The sequence below is a fragment of the Thalassophryne amazonica genome, chromosome 4, assembly GCF_902500255.1.
Source record: "Thalassophryne amazonica chromosome 4, fThaAma1.1, whole genome shotgun sequence".
Classification (NCBI taxonomy): Eukaryota; Metazoa; Chordata; class Actinopteri; order Batrachoidiformes; family Batrachoididae; genus Thalassophryne; species Thalassophryne amazonica.
Window position 1 is genome coordinate 81,422,976 of NC_047106.1, and position 20,884 is coordinate 81,443,859.

General features: G+C 41.8%; 1 protein-coding gene across 8 annotated transcripts in view; it reads right to left on the bottom strand.

Moving 5' to 3' along the window:
* Window positions 1-20,884, bottom strand: part of trip12 (thyroid hormone receptor interactor 12) — a 183,472-nt gene that overhangs the window by 71,525 nt on the left and 91,063 nt on the right. For all 8 annotated transcript variants that reach the window (XM_034168159.1, XM_034168158.1, XM_034168157.1 and 5 more), the window contains 4 exons: window positions 18,078-18,243; window positions 15,853-15,970; window positions 15,542-15,698; window positions 6,768-6,921 (listed from right to left, as the gene is read on the bottom strand). In XM_034168159.1, coding sequence (XP_034024050.1) covers window positions 6,768-6,921; window positions 15,542-15,698; window positions 15,853-15,970; window positions 18,078-18,243 — 595 coding nt within the window. The remainder of the gene's footprint in view (window positions 1-6,767; window positions 6,922-15,541; window positions 15,699-15,852; window positions 15,971-18,077; window positions 18,244-20,884) is intronic.

Below are 20,884 nucleotides of genomic sequence, written 5' to 3' on the forward strand. Positions count from 1 at the left end.
ACATTTCCCACTCCTAAACGGTCAATAGGGGAGCTGCGCTGAAATTCCCTCTCCTCAACGGCCAATAGGAGAGCAGCGCTTGTGCCACATTGTGAGGCTGACGTCAGCGTCTCAGCCACCAACCAATCACAGGCTAGGAGAGAGAGGCCAGTATGTGGACCAATTCAGGGCCGGTTGTCAAGCTACTGTATTATCCCACGCGGGCAGAGGTCGAGATGTTCCACAGACAAAGTCACATTAGTGACCGTAACCTGGGTGACGTCAATAACAATATGTAAGACTGTTACCCAGCATTCTGTTCTTTCTACATCTCTCGCATGGAGCAGAAGGTCCGAATATTTTGGACCGCTCATCTCGTCGGAGCCTCACAACCATTTTGGTTGGAGCTATGCGTCCTCCACAGGCTGCAAGACAACTACCTCCTTTGTTTTCCTCAGAAAGGAATACCACTCATGGCGACAAAATCAGCTTACTATGAGTAAACATTGGTACCTTAACTCTTTACCTTTGCCGTTTGTGTTAGTCCAGAGACAGCTGGCGTATGTTTTTTTTTTTTTTTTTTTTTTTTATAGATTAAACTGCATGTTGCGAGCGTTTCCCACTCTGATTATACAGCAGCTATAGTCGGCACTGAATTTGGCCACTGTAGTGTGAGTGTTCCCCCGCTCCCTGCTACACCCCCACTTGGGGCTCTAACCTTATAACAACTGGCTGTGAGTCTGAGGTGCTGTGAGTGTTTTCCACTTCCTGCCATGAGCATCTCGCAGGACAGTAGCTGGTGGACAGAGAGTGCTTCCCGCTCCGCATTTTAAATTGTTGTCACAGGATTTGACTGCATAGTGTATTGGGTTTCCCTTACTACCACACACACAATAATGTCAACTGTGCTTGTCCAGTAGCTGCTTGGCCCCTCTGAGCCTGGATGGCCATAATTTATGCCCATCATGTTTTGGGGCTGGACACTTGAGACAGGCACTCACAGAAGACGCGTGCTTCAATGGTGTTTCCATACGATTGGCTGAGAGATCAGCCAGACTTTGCTTTAAGTAGAGATGTCATCTGCAACAACAGCCTCCAGTGCACGTAAAAGCCCAAATGCTGAGGCCCTTACTGCTACAGCAAAGAAGAGTTGCCATGACCTGGTCTTGGTCTGCTGAGGTCAACACGCTAGCCTCTGAATTTGCTCACATGGAGTCACTGCTCCTTAGTCTGCAGCCTCCTGCAGCTTCTGCTATTCCTGTCAGCTCTAGCACGTGCTACAGCTGACATGCGAGTTGTCCGGCTAGCTCAGACATTTCTCCCCTACCTTAGAGGGGAAAAGTTCTGGGTTGTCTCTCACATTTTTTACTGAAATTGGAGCAACTTTAACTTTTGTTCCCTGTACAAACTGAAACTGACCTTTGTCACCATTTCTGTTGTTTTCACCCCATAACATTCCATTACAGATCATCCAAACTATGCCTTTTTGGAATCATTATGCTGGACAAATAATGTAGTATAGTTTTTAACATGATTAGAGCATTTTTACATTTTGACCTCTGTGTAACTCTTCATTGACCCCTAGCTGTCTACAGCTCCAACCCTAAATGTTGTTTCGTCACCTTAAGTGGTACTGAAAACCTGCTTGGCCCATGGATTAGCATGGCAAGGCAGAAGTCGATCTGTTTGCCTCAAACGCCACAACACACTGCCACATGCGGTTCTCTCTCTCAGAACCGAACAGCCCCTTGGGCCAAGACACTCTGTCTGAACCTTGGCCGGGCCATCTCCTGTATGTGTTTCCTCCTCCTCTGCTGATCATGCTTATGCTACACAGGATTTGCATGAGCAATCACAGTGTTGCTGGTAGCCACATGGCCAGGCAGGACATGGTTCCCATGATTCTAATGCTCCTCAGCAGGGAGCTGTGGCCTCTCCCTCAGAGGAAGGACTTTTTGTGCCAGTTTTGTGGCATCCTCACTGAGAACGTCTTCAGCAGTATGTGTGGCCACTGAAGGTTAAGACTCTATGCCGAACCCTTGTGATCAAGCTGTTGTACAGACTGCACTGAATGCCCTTGTGTCCTCCACTAGGGCATTATATGACAATAGATGAAAGCTTTAACCGTTGGTGCAGTAGACAGGCTGTAGCCCCAGAGCGTTGCTCTGTGCTAGTGCTGCTCAGCCATCTTTAAACATTGTTTGATGGTGCTCTTTCTATCTCTACTGTTAAGGTCTATGTTGCTGCTGTCTCTGCTCAGCACATTATGGTGGATGGTCACTCAATAGGGTCGTACTCTTTGATATGGCGTTTTTTTTAAAAAAGGCGCTCTCTGGCTGAAGCCTCCAAGGGTTGCACATGTGTCATCCTATGATCTTCCAGTGGTCCTAGAGGGGTTATGTTCCCTGCAGTTTGAGCCACTGGGAGGCAGCGACCTCAGAAGGTTGTCTATTAAGACTACATTCCTCCTTGCAGTTTCATCCACAAAGTGTGTTGGCAAGCTCCATGCCTTGTCAATTGCTGAGAACTGTGTGCGACTGTGTGCGGTGAAATTCTGATGGGTCAGGGGTTACACTATGGCCTAATCCTTCCTTTCTACCAAAGCAAGATTTGGCTTTTCATGTTAACCACCCTGTTACTTTGGCTGCCTTTGCCCTACAATCTAGTGCAGAGACTAATTCTAGTCTGTTGTGTCCTGTTTGTGCACTTAAACATTACACTGAATTGACAGCTGAGTTCCGTGGAACTGATCCTGTCTTTGTCTAGTATGGGGGGCACAGGATGGGTGGGCTGTGCCTTATCGAAACAAAGTCTGTCACAGACTGTTGATGCTATATTGTGGGCTTATATGACCGGCAACCTCCTGCAGAGAGATGTCGTTCAACCCGGGGCATATCCACTTCCTGGACTGCCCTGAGAGGCTTTCCACAGAGCAACATCTGTGCTGCAGCAACGTGGGATTCCTCCTGTACTTTCATCCGCTTCTAGAGAGTTAACATGACTGCTCCTCACCCTGTGACAACAGCTGCTCATCAGCCTCTTCAAACTTCAACTAAGGTTCAGTAATTGCAGACTCCTCGTGATCTTTAGGGTATGAGATCACCCACATGTTTAGCACTGCCCACTGGTGGTCAAGAGGAATGAAACAGAATGAGAGTTACATATGTAACTATGGTTCTATGAATTTCGGATGACGACCAGATTTGGTTGTCAGTTGGAGTCTAGCCGATAGATTCCAAAAGAACAGAATGCTGGGTGACAGTCTTATACATTGTTACTGACATCACCCAGGTCAAGTTCACTAACGTGACTGTTGGTATAAAATCTCGACTTCTGCACATACAGGCGTGGAATAATCTAGGTGCACTGCCCTCTGGACTTCATAGAACCGTAGTTACATACGTAACTCTCAGTTTTAGACATCAAATCAAATTTATCCATTGATTTAGAAAAAATGTGATTTTGGGGAATGTATGGAATAGTTTGTGACAGCCACATCTTGTGGCCAAATGCAAGGATCATTTGCCAAGAATCAATACAATCTGGCATGAAGTTAAAGTGCAACTGACAAGATCTTTCATATTTTACATCATGTTTCCTCCAAACATGATACCTGGAATTCATGCCAAAGAGTTCAATCTTTCTCTCATTATACCAGAAAATTTTTTCTCATGGTCTGAGAGTCCCTCGGGTGCCTTTTGGCAAACTCCATGCACCTTTTACTAAAGAGTGGCTTCCGTCTGTCCACTCTACCATAGTGGTCTGACTGGTGGATTGTTGCAGAGATGGTTGTCCTTCTGAAGTTTCTCCTCTCTCCACAGAGGAATGCTGGAGCTCTGACAGAGTGACCATCGGGTTCTTGGTCACCTCCCTAACTAAGGTCCTTCTCCCCCGATCGCTCAGTTAGATGGGCAGTCAGCTCTAGGAAGAGTCCTAGTGGATCTAAACTTCTTCCATTTACGGATAATGGAGGCCATCGTGCTCATTGGAAAATTCAAAACATCAAAAATGTTTCTGTACCCTTCCCCAGATTTGTGCCTCAAGACAATCCTGTCTCGGAGGTCTACAGACAATTCCTTTGACTTCATGCTTGGTTTGTGCTCTGACATGCACTGTCAACTGTGGGACTTTATGTAGACAGGTGTGCCTTTCAATTCATGTCCAATCAACTGAATTTACCCCAGGTGGACTCTATTTAAGCTGTAGAAACATCAAGGATGATCAGTGGAACCAAGATGCATCTGAGCTTAATTTTGAGCATCATGGCAAAGACCGTGGATACTTATGTACCTGTGATTTCTTTTCTTTTTTTTTTTTTTTTTTAATAAACTTGCAAACATCTTAAAACTTTTCACATGGTCTTTAATCTATTTTGGAATGAGACTAACAAAAAAAGTGAATAAAGTGCAGCACTGTGAACACTTTCTGGATGCACTGTATTATAATCTTGCATCAACAGGGAATTTATTTTAATTTCTAGGGAGTGTGTACATTTTTTTATGATGTGCAGGGAGTACTTTGATTCATTTGCAATTTAGGTAAATAAATGGTAAATAGACTGCATTTATATAGCACTTTTGATCTGATTCTTCATCTGATTCTTCTGAATCACATGCTCAAAGCGCTTTACAAATTATGCCTCACATTCACCCCGATGTCAGGGTGCTGCCATACAAGGCACTCACTACACACCGGGAGCAATAGGGGATTAAAGGCCTTGCCCAAGGGCCCTTAGTGATTTTCCAGTCAGGTGGCGATTTGAACCCATGATCTTCTGGACTCAAGCCCAACACCTTAGCCACTAGACCATCACCTCCCCCAGGTACATGTGTACATAAATGAGTACATGTAGATGACCCTCAGAAGAAGAAAAAAGAAAAAAGCAAAGCAGCGCAATGTTACACCCCTCTTTCACAGGGCACCTTTCTATTATGATCGCCCATGATCAAAAAACAGGATGAAACCACTTCCTCCGGCTTGCCTCCTAACAGGCTTGCTTACAAAGTGCAGACCTTGCAATCTGCCTGAAAACAAAAATAAGGAGTTACACCCTCTGCCAGAACTGCAACAAACACTGCTTCTACTTCAAATTTTTAGCCTGATGGAGTTTCAAGCTGTACTCCTTAGAATTACACCGTTTAAACACTTCTGAACATGACTGAATCTGTCTAGACTATGAACATTTGGAAGGTACCATGCACTAGCGAAGATTTGGTGAATCAGGATGGATATTTTTTTTTCACGTGAAAAACTATGTATGCCAAGTTTGTTCAAGATTGACAAAAATGGATCAATACGTTACTATGATACTTCAAAACATGCCCCGATTTAGAATAGCCCCAATAGAACCAACAATAAATTTACTAGTTTTGTGACTATTGGGTTTGTTACAATCCTGTTGATAAAACACAACCAAAATAATGAGACAAGTGAAACGCTAAACTCCTTAAAGTTCACGCCCGGTTTGATAAAGTGGTCTAATCTTGTTTAGTTGACTAAACTCAGTCGTCTAATCTTTTGACGTTAGTCACTGCACAAAGCGTGTAGTCGACTAAAGTTTTTAGCCTGGTACAGAGGAGGCTAAACTTACTTTATGCCTGATTCACATGGCAAGATGTTAAAATTGCACGGTAAAGACAACGCATCGCACACAAAGATTCCACACATTAACATTCCCAGGTCAAATAGGAAATCTCGCAAAATCTCTCAAGCTTAAACGTGACTTAAGAGTAAGCAAACATGGTGGACAAGGAAAATGCAACAGAGATAGTTTGTGGACCATTTCTAACTGAGAAAAAAAGAATACAAAAAGAAAAAGAAAAGGCACTGGTTAAAGGAGTGGAGATGACGCGACCACTGGACTTTCTGGTAAGCCATAACAGCCGTTTTGATTTTGGATTCCGCGCTGTGAGGCCCATCACCTCACTTTCGGAGTGGCTAGACTTCACATACTGCCCGTTTGTAGTCGCGGGACACCACACACGCTGGGATATCGGGCCAAGACGATCCAACATGTTGAATATCCACGATTTAAGGTCTGAGCAGTCCTGAGGTCCTTCCGAGCAGACTAGAGGACTCTTAACACACCACACACAGCTGGAATATTTGATAAGATTATCTTTAGAGCCATCACGATAGTCGGGCGTCCTTAAGACTGTCGGAAGGGGAAAACCGGGTCTGAAATCAGCATAATTATCTTACCGTGTGAACCAGGCTTTAGTCCACAAAACTTCAGTGTCTTACCTCAAAAATGACAGCTATCATGTATCACCAATTGATGGAGAGGAAGGAAGGAAAGCCTTGTAGCAGAAGTGGGTGTTCCAGTACCAGAATAATCCACTTGAGATGTTTACAGGCGCTGAGGCCAAGAGCACTTCTCCTGTGGTGTGGTGGACTCGGCCATGTTTGTAGCAGATGACCAATGCGGAAGTAAACAAAACAATGACGCATTGGAGGCGTTTGTTGGCAAAGGCAATGGGGAGGCTACTTATGCCCATGAAAATTGTCAACTAATGTTAGACGGCTAATCTACAAGTTTAGCCATCAATGTGAAACAGAGATTAGACGGCTCATGCTGGGCAAATAACTTTAGTCGACTAAGTAAGTTCAGTAGACTAAAAGATTAGACTGCTTTATGAAATCAGGCCCATGTATTAAAAGTGAAAAGGTTGGCTCATACATGAATACTAGACATGTAGCATAAAAACCATTATGTACATACTGCATAAAAGGACAAACTCTTGAAAAGCTAAGATAAAAGACCATTAGTTTAATAGCACCTCTTTTACCTGTAGTAGGATTGGCAAGAGGATTAGGCTTTCTCTGGATACCCCGTGCTGTTCCAGTGTCCTCATTGATCTGCTGCATAGAGTTGAAGTCAATTGTATAAACACGGCCCAGAGTTGACAAGCTGATCTCATCCTCCCCGTTCTGATGGGCTGTCTGTGTGGTCAGATTACCAAAACCCATCACACGAGTATTGCATATAGGCAACCCTCAACATTCTAGAAAATGCTAACAGTGCAAATGTGTCGAGTCTAAACACTGTAATACATTTCAGATGTTTCAAACCAGTTCTTCAATGGAAAATAAGTCTTGTGAAGTCAGAGTAAAAGAAAATGCACCAGGACCCTGAAGACATTGACCTTGGGTCTCCTGCAAAGACATCACCACCAAGAACCTGTATCCAGCGACCTCAAAAACTGAATGCATTGCCATAACCCTTTTCCACTGCTTTGCAATGATTCCAAAACAAATTGCTGCCACTGCACTGTGGCAGCAATTTGGGATTAAGGACCTTGCCCAAAGGAACTTTTGTGGTTTTCCTGACACAAGCAAGACTCTCACGTCATGTTCCCATCACCTCGTATCTCCATAAGCTATTTCCGGACACATTTGACCCTGCAGTCACATTATTGACAACTGAGGGTGACAAGCAGTTGGCATTTCTCACTTGATGAAAATTCCTGGGGTATGGCTACTTGGCGTTAATGTGCAAAATGTTTAATGATGGCTTATAAAGGATAGGAAAACCCATTACTGTCACTGAATTTTTCCTCCATGTGAGTAAGTTCCTTCGCTCTGGGTTGCCACAGCAGATACAAAGTGGATCTGCATGGTGATTTGGCAGATGTTTTACACCAGATACCCTTCCTGACAACTCCACATTCCGTGGAGTACAGCCCTGCCCTTGGAGTACGCCCTTGGAGTACACCCTTGCCACATTTAATGTGGCAGGGGTTTGAACCGGGAACCTTCCGCACTGAAACCAAGTGCACTAACCACTTGCCACCATGTCTGCCATCAGTTTTTCCTCCATGCTTGACTGCTTAATGGAACCAAAGTTCACTCAAATTGTCTTAATATAAAGTCTTGCACAGTGACATTCCTTTACCCCTACTTAGCAAGCTAATATCTCTGTAAAATATTTTGCAAATCCCATCAGATGGTAACAAGGTTTACATTTCATCTCATACAAATACACTTCTGATGGTCAAACCCAGGATGTGAATGAAAGCCTAGATTTTAGGACCAATCCCAATAGTACTCTCCCCACACCTTTTCCCTTCATTTTTTTGATTGAATGTGCAAAATGCAAAGTGGTAGTGTGAAGCTAGAGTATTAGGATTGAGCGTAAGTCTTCATCCAGGTCAACTGCAAACCCCAGCAAACAGACTCCTCACTCTGCTTCTGAAGTAATGCATTCAGTACCTCAATTAATTCCACAATGATCACAGCATCAGCTGCCAAGGCAAGGTCAGCAAACCTTTTTTTTTTTTGCCAACAAAGGCACCTGAGCTGCTGCTTTCCACAACCCTAACCAACATCCAGTCCATGCAAGTACTGAAAACACAGCCTCCTTAATGGAGAAAAATAGCATAAGTCTGGACTGTGTCAGCCAAAACCCTGAGTTTAAGAATTGAAAGAGAAATTGTTTGGTTGTCGATCACCTACTATAAATGTACCACTGGATGCTAGACGTGGAGATTAATCAATACAAATCAGTATCTAGATAAAAACGTGCGGGATGCGAGTGTATTGATTCATTCAGTGTGTATCGATTCAATTGACAGGTCAAATCGTGATCACATCTCTCGCTGCGTGCTTGCATCGTTTTTTTTCCTGAGACACATTGAATGCACCCTCTCTGCTTCGCATTTAAATCAGACGTTTGGAGATACTTTGATTGTTTTAAAAAAGATGGGGAAACTTCATAAGACGCAGTTTGTAAAGAATGCCGTGCCACTCGGACATTCCTTAGTTTATAAACCTCCAGCAAAACTCTGGTGAGAAAAGTATCTCAAATTACTTTTGCCAAGGTGATTGTCAATGAGTGACTCACTAAGTCACTCATTGAGAGTGATGTTGTCTTAATGTTTACTGTTTAAATTTTGATAGTGATGAAACAAGTTCCACATATGAGGGAACCAATTCCTGTTCCATAATGGTGAATCTGGTAAATTTGCTGCTTATAAAGAGTAAAACCAATCCTCTGCCTCTAGTAGAATCAGAAGACATATGCCATAGTACCATACTGAATTGCAGCTTCTCATTTTCTATTTAAATTTTTGGGATAAATTCTTTGCATCATGTTGAATTGCATCGTATCGCACCAAATTACGAGGTCTGTCCAAAAAGTATCGTACCTTTTGATTTTTTTCAAAAACTATATGGATTTGAATCACGTGTGATTACATCAGCCAAGCTTGAACCTTCGTGCGCATGCGTGAGTTTTTCCACGCCTGTCGGTTGCGTCATTCGCCTGTGGGCAAGCTTTGAGTGAGCACTGGTCCACCCCTCCCGTCGGATTTCTTTTGTCTGAGAACTTGCTGAGAGACTGCCGCTTTGCTCCATGAAATTTTTTTCAGAAACTGTTAGAGACAGGTAGTTGGAAACCATTCGATAGATTCAGTTGGATATCGGTGAAGATTCTGTCGGCATCACGCGGATTATGGACTGTTAAAACCCTTTTAAAGACGGCCCACAGTGGCGGAGGCCGCGTGGAGCGGCCATTCGACAGGCTGGATCGACCAGATCCTTTCTAAACTGAATGCTGTGTTGATCCGGGACATCATGTGACTACCACAGAAATGGCAACAGAGCTGGACATAGCACTTTTGCGGCACATTCCACTGTTACAGGAGATTTTGTAATGAAAGACGTGCAGAGGATTTCGCGCGTCGGCACGAAGCAGCTCAGGACGCGCAGCAAAAAACACCTCCGTCTTGGAAGTCTCTCAGGACATGTTGGGGCATGTCCAGCTGTTACACAATTTCTCGGATATTCACTCGACTGAAAGCCATCGAAAGCCGTCTGAATCTTCTGAATGGTTTCCAACACGGAGGTGTTTTTTTTTGCTGCGTGTCCTGAGCTGCTTCGTGCCGACATGCGAAATCCTCCGCATGTCTTTCATTACAAAATCTCCTGTAACAGTGGAATGTGCCGCAAAAGTGCTATGTCCAGCTCTGTTGCCATTTCTGTGGTAGTCGCATGATGTCCCGGATCAACACAGCGTTCAGTTTAGAAATGATCTGGTCGATCCAGCCTGTCAAATAGACGCTTGGCGCGCCGCGCGCCCTCCGCCGCTGTGGGCCGTCTTTAAAAAGGTTTTAACAGTCCATAATCCGCGTGACACCGACAGAATCTTCACCGATATCCAACTGAATCTATCGAATGGTTTCCAACTGCCTGTCTCTAACAGTTTCTGAAAAAAATTTCATGGAGCAAAGCGGCAGTCTCTCAGCCATTTCACTGACAATAAAAATCCGACGAGGGGGGTGGACCAGTGCTCACTCAAAGCCTGCCCACAGGCGAATGACGCAACTGACAGGCATGGAAAAACTCACGCATGCGCACGAAGGTTCAAGCTTGGCTGATGCAATCACATGATTCAAATCCATATAGTTTTTGAAAAAAAATAAAAAGGTCCGTTACTTTTTGGACAGACCTCGTAATTTGGTGTGGGCAGAGGGTGAAAAAACGGGGTCTACCCCTCCCCATCTTATAACTACATGAAACCTGTTTTGTTTGATGCATTTATATGTCTACTAATAGAAAATCATGGTTGTATGATTTTTAAGTGTGCACAACATGGTGAATTAACCCCTTCATTGCAGCTACATCTGAAAATTGTGAAATCAATACAGAAGCCCTATTCTATGATTTTTTTTTTTGAGCTTATATGAACAAAATGGATATCTAATTCATGATATTTATAGAAAATAGACATCAGCATATTTGCAGTCACTTCTGTGGAAAAAGTATGATCCTGTGATAATCTTCACCCTTTGTTCCTGTAATTTTGCACAATTGTTATATTATGCTAAAACATTTTTGTTTCATTTCTGTGGTTGCAGAATGAGTAGAATAGTCATGTTGCTGCTTTTGTAGAGATGTAATCTGTACTTTATCCTTTCAGCTGCAAGATGGAACTCTGTGAAGCATGAGAAAATCAACTACGTCAGACCTTGCAAAGAAACTACAATCGTACTGTGAGAAAATTCTATGGTGCCCTCTAGCATTGCCTCAGCAAGGTATACTGCATATGTCATTGATGGAATGTCCATGGTACAAGCTATAAATGAAACTTATTTCAAAACATACAATGACTTGGCAGAGATCATCCTGAAAAGACTGGTGAGCATTTGTGTTTCATCATACAGTATGTGCTGCAAAATGCCCAGGAACGGTTACCCAAGGAATGCTATATCATCATAGCAGGAGGACTCAAAGAGGAAGAAATGGTGAAGTGTGTCAGTGAGTCAGGTGTTTCCCAAATGGAAGACTTGCTTTGTACTCACAAGGAGGCTGACAAGGATGATTCTGCATGCCATCGATATATCCCAAGGCCACAAACGTGTTGTTGATACCGATGTTTTGGTATTACTTTTGTACTACCACTGTACAGGACAACTGTTTGGTGAGGTGTATATGCATGCAGGACATACAGGAAAACTGACCACAAATGAGTGCTGACCAGTACACCTGTTGGCTACAGAGACAGGGCAGAGGGTTTGTTTGTGCCTTCCAGCAATGCATGCATTGACTAGGTGTGACAGCACAAGTGCTTTATTTCATATTGGCAAGCGTACAGCTTATTCCACCTTGGTTAAGAGCATTAACACTCTCTCCAGTTTAGAGACATTCCATACATCACCGGAGTACCTGCAGTCAACCAAGACCCTTGTTTTTCTTTATGGTCAGAAAGGAAAAACTGCTTCCACATTAGATTTGCCACGATGACAGACAGCATCTTCGATGCTTCCTCCCGCTGAGGATGCCTTTCAGCAACATGTCCTGAGAGCAAGGAACCAAACTATTGTATGGTGCCAGAGTCACCATGCAAACCCTTCTGCCAAGGACCCAGTGGGAAATGGATGGTCCCAGGATGAAAACGGATGTTTACAGCCAATAACGTATAAGCAGGAATCGCCACAAGCAGAAGTGAGGGACCTAACACATCTATTCTGCATAAAGACAACTGGGCAACTGGGCAGAAATGTCCATGTCTTCTTGCTGGGCCCAACTGTATTGAGCTTTGTGAATGTAAAGTCTGTCAAAATGTGCCACAACTGGAAGGTGAGGAGGAGGTAAACAACACCGATGACTAAGCTGGTGATCCCAATCATTGTCTAAGTAAAGTCTGCTGAGGGTATGAAAAATGCATTGACCTGTTGCCTCTAACTGCTTTCAGCTTAGGGGGTTGTAGGGGGTTGCTTTCAGCATGAAGGGGGGCTGGTTTGACAGATTTAAAAAGCTGAAGAAACTGTTTTCTGATGGCAGTTTTGGAGCAAGTCTGGGGCCAATTGCTTCTTAGAATAAGGGCTGCGGTATTGATTACATCATTTTTGAGATGTTGTCGTAAAAAAGGCAAATAATTCAAGTCGTACTCTACAGAAGTGCAAATAATCATCCCTTTTCTATCTAGAAGTACAGATTACATCTCTACAAAAGCAGAAACATTACTATTCTACCTATTCTGCAACCACATAATAAAACAAAATTGTTTCTGACAAACAATAACAAAAATTGCACAAAATTACAGTACTAGGGGAGGTACAACCACTACCTTTGCAACCTCCCCCCAGGGTTTTTTCACTTAAACACAATGATTTCTGTCATTAGTAAGTCTATTGTTTGTTCCTACTATGTATTTTAATGATAAGGGTCTATTGGCGGCAATTTTGGACACCATTTTGAATCTTAAACCCATGAATGAATTTAGTTTAGGCACAAATGAGTTTGCTGTGACCTGCAATGGTCTTCCCATTGAATCTCAATTTCAAATTATTTTCATTTATATAGCACCAAATCACAACAGAGTTGCCTCAAAGTGCTTCAAACAGGTAAGGTCTAACCTTACCAACCTCCAGAGCAACAGTGGTAAGGAAAAACTCCCTCTGAGGAACAAAACTCAAGCAGACCAGACTACAAACAAATTACAGAACAATTCACAGAACAATTCATGGACAAATATACAAGAAATGCTATTGGCGCACAGGACAGGAGGATCACCAACACGAATACAACTCCCATCTCTGGATGGAGCTGCACCTTAAAACAGAGAAAAAACAGAATCAGGCATCAGAAAGACAAAAAAAATACTGTATAATTTGCTAGCATTAAACAAGAAAAACAGAGAAATACTAAGGTGATCGCCGGCCACTAGCCCTAAACTTCACTGCGGCCTCAACTTTACAAATCTCTGTGATATTTAAGTTGTTTATATGTTGTATAAAGGTGTTTTAGTGAAAAAACTCTATTTTGGTGGCCATCTTGGATAACTGGCTTGAGGCCAGTTTTAATTTTTGGGAACATCTTGATTAGGGATGGGTATCAAGAACCGGTTCCTTTCGGGTATTGTTAAGAAATGGTTCGATCCACCAACATCAATAACCTTTTTACTTAACGATTCCCTTATCGGTCCTTCAGAGTGGCCGTTGTTTTTGTGGGTGTTTGTCAGGAAAATGATAATTTCTCTACATTGATTACAGACCCTGCGGTGGGTCTGTAATAAACTTTGCTTTGAACCTTGAACCAATCAAAGCAGTGATTCGCAGATCGAAGCAATGCTTCGATCACTGCTTCATTGATTAATTTTTTCTTTTGCTTTCCCCCACTAAAACCCTAAAGAGCATATGGCTGTGAGTATTATTTACCTATTTTATGTTAAACCGACCTGTTACGGTCTTCTGACACAGTTGATACATGTACTTTATAACTTATAACGGGGCCGATGCTAACACGTTAGCATGTCTATGGCATTTTCGATATTAGCATTAAGCAGTTGCTGCTGTCAAGCATTTGTTGTTGTAAAAGAGTCAAATGTATTACAAATTGTAATATTTTTTTAAATGTATTTTTGCTTATATATTAATAATAGCAAACAACAATAATAGTAATAACTAATCTAATGATTATATACAATTTTAGAGAAAGAGACAAAAAGAACCTGAATAAAAACAACAGAAAATATAAAACCAACTAACAATGAACATACATAAATAAATAAAGAAATAAATAAGTGTTTCCTGTGGACACCTAGTGACTCTTACACCTCCATTTCATCCCTGTCTTATTTAAGTTTAATGACAGTTTGTTTTGGTCAAACCATATTTTCAATGTGTTAATTTATTCAGTGATTTCCTTCAGAACTATCTGCCAAACTAGAAAACTGCTACATCCTAGTAAGAGCAGAACACTACTGAATCTGAATAAGGAATGGGTTTTTTTTTTCTCACCTAAATGGATGCTGCACTCACTGCACTTACTGTCTGGAATAGTCCCAGATTGCATTTCAGAGCTTCTAGAATTCAAACATTTTCGTGCACGTAGTGATGGGGAGTAATTTTGGGTTTCAGCTTTTTTTTTTTGTTTTTCACCACTTTCATCCCTAAATATGTGAAATCGTGAGTCACTTTTGTGCGGATTAAAGTTACTAATTGGGACTCCTGTCTTGTTGCGAGAAAGAAACGAGAATCGTCCTCCATTCTGTTCACACAGTTCCAAACGCTGCGCGGCTCTCTGCCGAGTCAAGTTAGAACTATAGAATCCATTCGGAATTAATAACTTCAAAGCAAAACACCATTTTGTTTATTTTTATTTATGTCCAGAGATCAAGGATACAGTGACCAATTTCATATTTATTTACTTTAAGACTCAATAAAATACATAGAAAACCTGTAAAGCCTACTTTTAGTACAAAATTCACAAGAGGTATCGATAAGGGAATCGATAAGGAATCGGATCGATAAGCAGAATCGATAATGGCATCGATATCGATAAAATCTTATCAATACCCATCCCTAATCTTGATTATGTTTTGGGGTCATCAAAGGAACTTAAAACAGTTGGTTTGGTTTAGTCCTGCAGGGGGTGCAAAGGTAGTGGTCGTAGCTCCCCTAGTACAGGAACAAAGGGTGAAGATCATCACAGGATCATACTTCTTCCACAGAAGTGACTGCAAATATTGTGCTGATGTGTATTTTCTACAAATATCATGGATTAGATATCCATTTTATTCATATAAGCTCAGAAAATCATAGAATAGGGCTTCTGTATTGATTTCACAATTTTCAGATGTAGCCGCAAAGAAGGGGTTAATTCACCATGTTCTGCACATTTAAAAATCATACAACCATGATTTTCTATTAGTAGACATATAAATGCATCAAACAAAACAGGTTTCATGTAGTTATAAGATGGGGAGGGGTATGTCTCCTTTTTAGGGCCCTTTTTAGATCTTGGCCACAGCTCTAAAAGAATTGAATCGCCATCAAATCACATCAACTCAGGAACAGGCGTGAATCGTATCGCATCATATCGTCAGTATCTTCATGTATTGCTATATGTATCGTATCTCTGGTACAGTATCAAGATGAGCATCAAATCGTCAGTGATGAGATTCACATGCCTACTGGATACTTATGTATTTACTGGACAGTGCATAAATTCAAGACTTATCTGAATAAGAGGGGTGTTGTGGGTGAAGATTGAGGATAGATGCATTTCAAAGCAGATAAATTTTTTGGAATGCTTTATGTTTGCAAATATATATTTATACCTCAATGATCCGGCTGTCAATGCGATTGTATGGATGCCACAGACCCCGGTCATCCCGCCATTGCCAAATAGCTCCTTCTGTAGTCTGGGCACTGCCCTTCTTCAGCATTACATCAACTGCAAAGATGCCCTCTCTTGGCAGGCAAGGCATCAGCTCACTGTCAATTGAACAACAGTGTCTTTAATCTATAAAGTTTCATTTGGCTGGAATTTTATTTGGTATGGACAGAAAAATGGATCTTCTTTTTTCTAGATAAAACAGCATTATTTTAAGCCACATATCACTTCAAGGTGAAGGCAAACTGATGTTACCATATGAGGGAGGTCAGTTCGTAGAGCTCCTGGGGACTCCGAGGAACTAGGTCAATCTGCTCCTGGCAACTACCATTTGATGCACCACACAAAAGGAAGCGCAGTGTTTCTGCTATGTCTGCTCAAAAACAAAGAACCAAAAAAAGATATTTAATTTGTTGGTTTGTCTCATTTTAAAAATATAATAAATAAATAAATAATATTCACTAATAAATAGTTTATTCTCACAACTATTTACTTATTTTAAGTCAATTGTTTAATGTTTTGAATGCACCGGACGACCCGCACAGTCAAAAGATGAAAATGGAGTGAGATTTTATTTCAGGCAAAACATTTTAGTCTCGTCTTTTTCATCAACAATAATGCATGTTAATTTCATCTTAGTCAACAGTTTAGAACATTGACGTAGTGTCATCGTGGTCTTGTTTTCTTCATTAAAAAAATGGTCGAATATATTTTGTCTCGTCTGATGAAATTAACACTAAAATTATGCCATGTGTAATAAAATGGAATAACGCCAAGAAAAATTATTGAACACACCAACTCAAATTTATTTAATACTTAATACATAAGTCTTTGTTGGTAGTGACCACTTCAAGCCTCTTGTATGGAGAAAGAAGTCACATACATTGCTCAGGTGTAATTTTTGCCCATTCTTCCAAAGGTTCTTTGGACCTCTTCTATGAACTCTGAGCTTTCATTCTTTCCATAGATTTTCTATTGGATTCAACTCAGGTAATTAACTGTGCCATTCTAGCAGCTCTATGTTCATTATCTGGAACCAATAGTGTTTCCTTGGCTGTGCGTTTGGGATGACTGTCTTGCTGAAATGTCCACCCTCGTTTCATCATCATCATCCTCGTATATGGCAGCAGATTTTTTATCAAGACTGGCTCTGTATATTTTTCTCATTCATCCTTCCTTCAATTATATGAAGTTTGCCAGTGATGTATGCTGAAAAACACACCATGATTTTCCGACCTCCAAAACTTCATTGTTGGGATGGTGTTTTTGGGGTGATGTGCAGTGCCATTTATGGTGTGTATTATGGCATCCAAAGACTTCAATTTTAGTCTCACCTGACAAGACTATATTCTCACAGTATTTCACAGGCTTGTATAAATGTTGCACAGCAAACTTTAAATGAGCTTAGTAAGTCCCTTCGGCTGCTCCCTTGTTTGCACTCGGGGTCGCCACAGCAAATCCAAGGTGGATCTGCATGTTGAATTGGCACAGGTTTTACGCCGGATGCCCTTCCTGACGCAACTCCACATTATATGGAGAAATGTGGCAGGGGTGGGATTTGATCCAGGAACCTTCTGCGCTGAAACCAAGCGCTTTAACCACTTGGCCACCACCCCTGCTTTTTCTTCAGCAATTGAGTCTTGTGTAGTTAGCGTGCATACAGGCCTTGGCTGTTGAGTACATTACTTGTTTCCTTTTAAACAATTGTTCAATTACTCTCCACAAGTGGTCCTTGCCTCTTGGACAATTCTACTAATAATTCCCTTTACTCCTCTGTCAGAAATCTTGCGAGGAGCACCTGTTCATGGTGAAACTATTTTCTTTCCACTTCGGGATTATGGCCCTACAGTGCTCAATGGAACAAACAGAAGTTTAGAAATCCTTCTGTAACCAATGCTATTGGTATGTTTTGCAACAATAAGGTTGTGAAGATCTTGAGAGAGAGCTCTTTGCCTATCAAGTTTTTTGTGTGACACCTTGGTAATGACACCTTTTTATAGGCCATCAGTTCAGGGCTGAACCAGCTGATATTAATTTGCACTGACAAAGGGTGGGATTGCTTTCTAATTACTAATAGATTTCAGCTGGTGTACTTTTTCCTGTGTCATTCCACTTTATTACACAACTTAATTTCTGTACTTATTTGTTTTGGTTTCTTTGCATGTATGGATTACTTGAGTTGTTGCTGACATTTGGTGAAAATTTCATGTGAATGGCACCTTTAGAAATAAACTGAGAAAAATGGTGACATGTTAAATACTTTACCCGCTGTATGTATCAGAATTTGCTGAATAATAAACAAAAAAAAAGTGCCTAAGTCGATTAAAAAATAAAAACTGTTATGAAAAACATAGTTCAGTTTTAAATGCATTCTACTAATATAGTCAGACTAATTTTGGCAATGCAAGGAATGATGCAGTTTTGTTTTGTTTTTTTACACAGGTTCTTACTCTGTTTGTGTGTTGTATGCAGGTTCTTACTTTGCTTCATGAGCTGGACTGCCAAACAGGGGCAGTTGGAACACATAAGAGAAAACATTCGCACCACCATGATGAACATCCCTGAGCTTAGTACAGGAGGAGTCACTACCAGCAGCTGCTGAATGTTGGTCAACAGATCTCGACAGGCCACCTCTTGCAGCAGGTTCTGTTGTTTTACAGAAAGACATTAGTTCCAAGGAACTGAATGGCAGCTGAAGGAAACAAACAGCAAATATCTTATAACCTGGTAACAAGAACTTAATGCAGGGAGAGACATTCATGAAAACTGGAATTTGCCTCCAATGAATGAGAGTTTGTCCAAGTTTTTTTAATAAGATAATTTAGACAATCTTAATGCAATAAGAATGTTGTGATAAGTGCATGTTCAGACCAGTGATCCAATCAAATCCATCTACATTTATAGAGCGTGTGTACTTAAACCCCCCCCCCCCCCCCCCAAAAAACCAAGCAGTTTAACAAAGTGCTGTACAGCAGATATACAAGGTATTAAAGCAACAATAAATGCAAACAAAAGTCCTAAGATACACATTGCAAAAGAATGCCTATTATTCTGAATTAAAAGCTAAGGAATAAAAAAGGCTTTAAGAGTTTTAAAAACTGGCAACGTGGGAGCCAACCTAACAAAAAGACGGAGCACATTCCAAAGTCTAGGAACTACAACAGAGAAAGCATGGTTGCAACTAGTTTTTAGTCATGCTTCAGGGATGACTAAGAGCAGCTGATCCACAGACTAGGGGTGGGGGATATATACGATTTACAGTTTTACATTATAAATTTGGCTGACGGTAGAGATTTAGACTCCACCGACCAATCACGATAATGCTTGTTGATGACATCGTATCTTCCTCAGTGACTCTGAATGACTGGAAAAGGCTGCAGTCAGTGCTTTGGTCACAGGCTCCAACTCCACCTCAGATTAAAACTTCTCCTGGTAAGAGTGTAAAATTATAAGCTATTTTAACCCTCTGGAGTTGCCTGACTGAATTCGGTCATGTAAAAGTCACATGACCGAATTAAGCAATTGTCCCATTAAATTCACCGGAGTGACTATACGCCCAACCGTTGGTTCAATAAAGTAAATACGTGAGCATATAAGCCCAACCACAACCAACCAATGAGCGCGCTTGTAAGTTCACTTCCGGTTTCAATGTGGGGTAAAAAGGCGGATATTTTCTCGCCAGCTGCGGGAGGGTTCGCAGCCCGCATCGGGGCTATGATCTGAAGCAGTTCTGTTTGGCTCATCACACCCAGGGAACTGCGTAAATGGTAAATACGAGGTCTGTTAGAAAAGTATCTGACCTTTTTATTTTTTTCAAAAACCATATGGATTTGAATCACGTGTGATTGCATCAGCCAAGCTTGAACCTTCGTGCGCATGCGTGAGTTTTTTCATGCCTATCGGTTGCGTCATTCACCTGTGAGCAGGCTTTGTGTGAGCAGTGGTCCACCCCTCTCGTCAGATTTTTATTGCAAATAAATGTCTGAACGATTTGGAGCTTTGCTGCATCAATTTTTTCCAGAAACTGTGAGAGACCTCCAGGTGGTAACCATTCGGAAAATCCAAATGGCTTTGAGGGACAATTTTATGGGGATTACACAGATTAAGGAGTGCTCCAGCCGGTTTAAAGACCGCCCACAGCTGCTGAGAGCACGCCGCACTCCGAGCGCCGATCGACAGGCTGAAACCCCGCTGAAACAACCAGATCATTTCCAACGTGAAGGCTTTGTTGATCCGGGACGTCGTCTGACTTACACAAAAATGGCACGAGACGTGGACATCAGTACTTTTTCAGCACATTCCACTGTTACAGGAGTTTTTTTCATGGAAAGAAAAGCGGACGGATGCGCTACCGTGTCGCTCATGGCGCGGAGCGTGGCGCGCTCTCAGCAGCTGTGGGCGGTCTTTAAACCGGCTGGAGCACTCAATCTGTGTAATCCCCATAAAATCGTCCCTCAAAGCCATTTGGATTTTCCGAATGGTTACCACCTGGAGGTCTCTCATAGTTTCTGGAAAAAATTGATGCAGCAAAGCTCCAAATCGTTCAGACATTTATTCGCAATAAAAATCTGATGAGAGGGTGGACCACTGCTCACACAAAGCCTGCTCACAGGCAAATGACACAACCGACAGGCGTGAAAAAACTCACGCATGCGCACGAAGGTTCAAGCTTGGCTGATGCAATCACACGTGATTCAAATCCATATGGTTTTTGAAAAAAATAAAAAGGTCGGATACTTTTCTAACAGACCTCGTATAGCGCTTTTCCATCTGCATCAGACGCTCAAAGCGCTTTACAAATATGCCTCACATTCACCCCAATGTCAGGGTGCTGCCATACAAGGCGCTCACTATACACCAGAAGCAATAGGGGATTAAAGGCCTTGCCCAAGGGTCCTTAGTGATTTTCCAGTCAGGCGGGGATTTGAACCCATGATCTTCTGGACTCAAGCCCAACACCTTAACCACTAGCCCATCACCTCCCCTGTGTCAAACTAATGCCATCTTCCATTGCTGCGTTTTTTTCCGCAGTAATTAAAGACAGCACCATTAAATGTGTCAAACATACGTCGCTTTTCACACCGCAATAGAGCCTGAAAAAAGTGGTGTAAAAATGTACTTTACATGCAAAAAACGTGTCAAATACACAATCAGGGTTGGGTGAATAAGGTAAGACATTATATTTATCTGTCCAACGGTTGGGCGTGTAATGTTCAATGTATGACTTATCTGCCCAATGGTTGGGTGAATAACCTTTGCCTAAATTCACCAGACTCAGTCTCTGTTT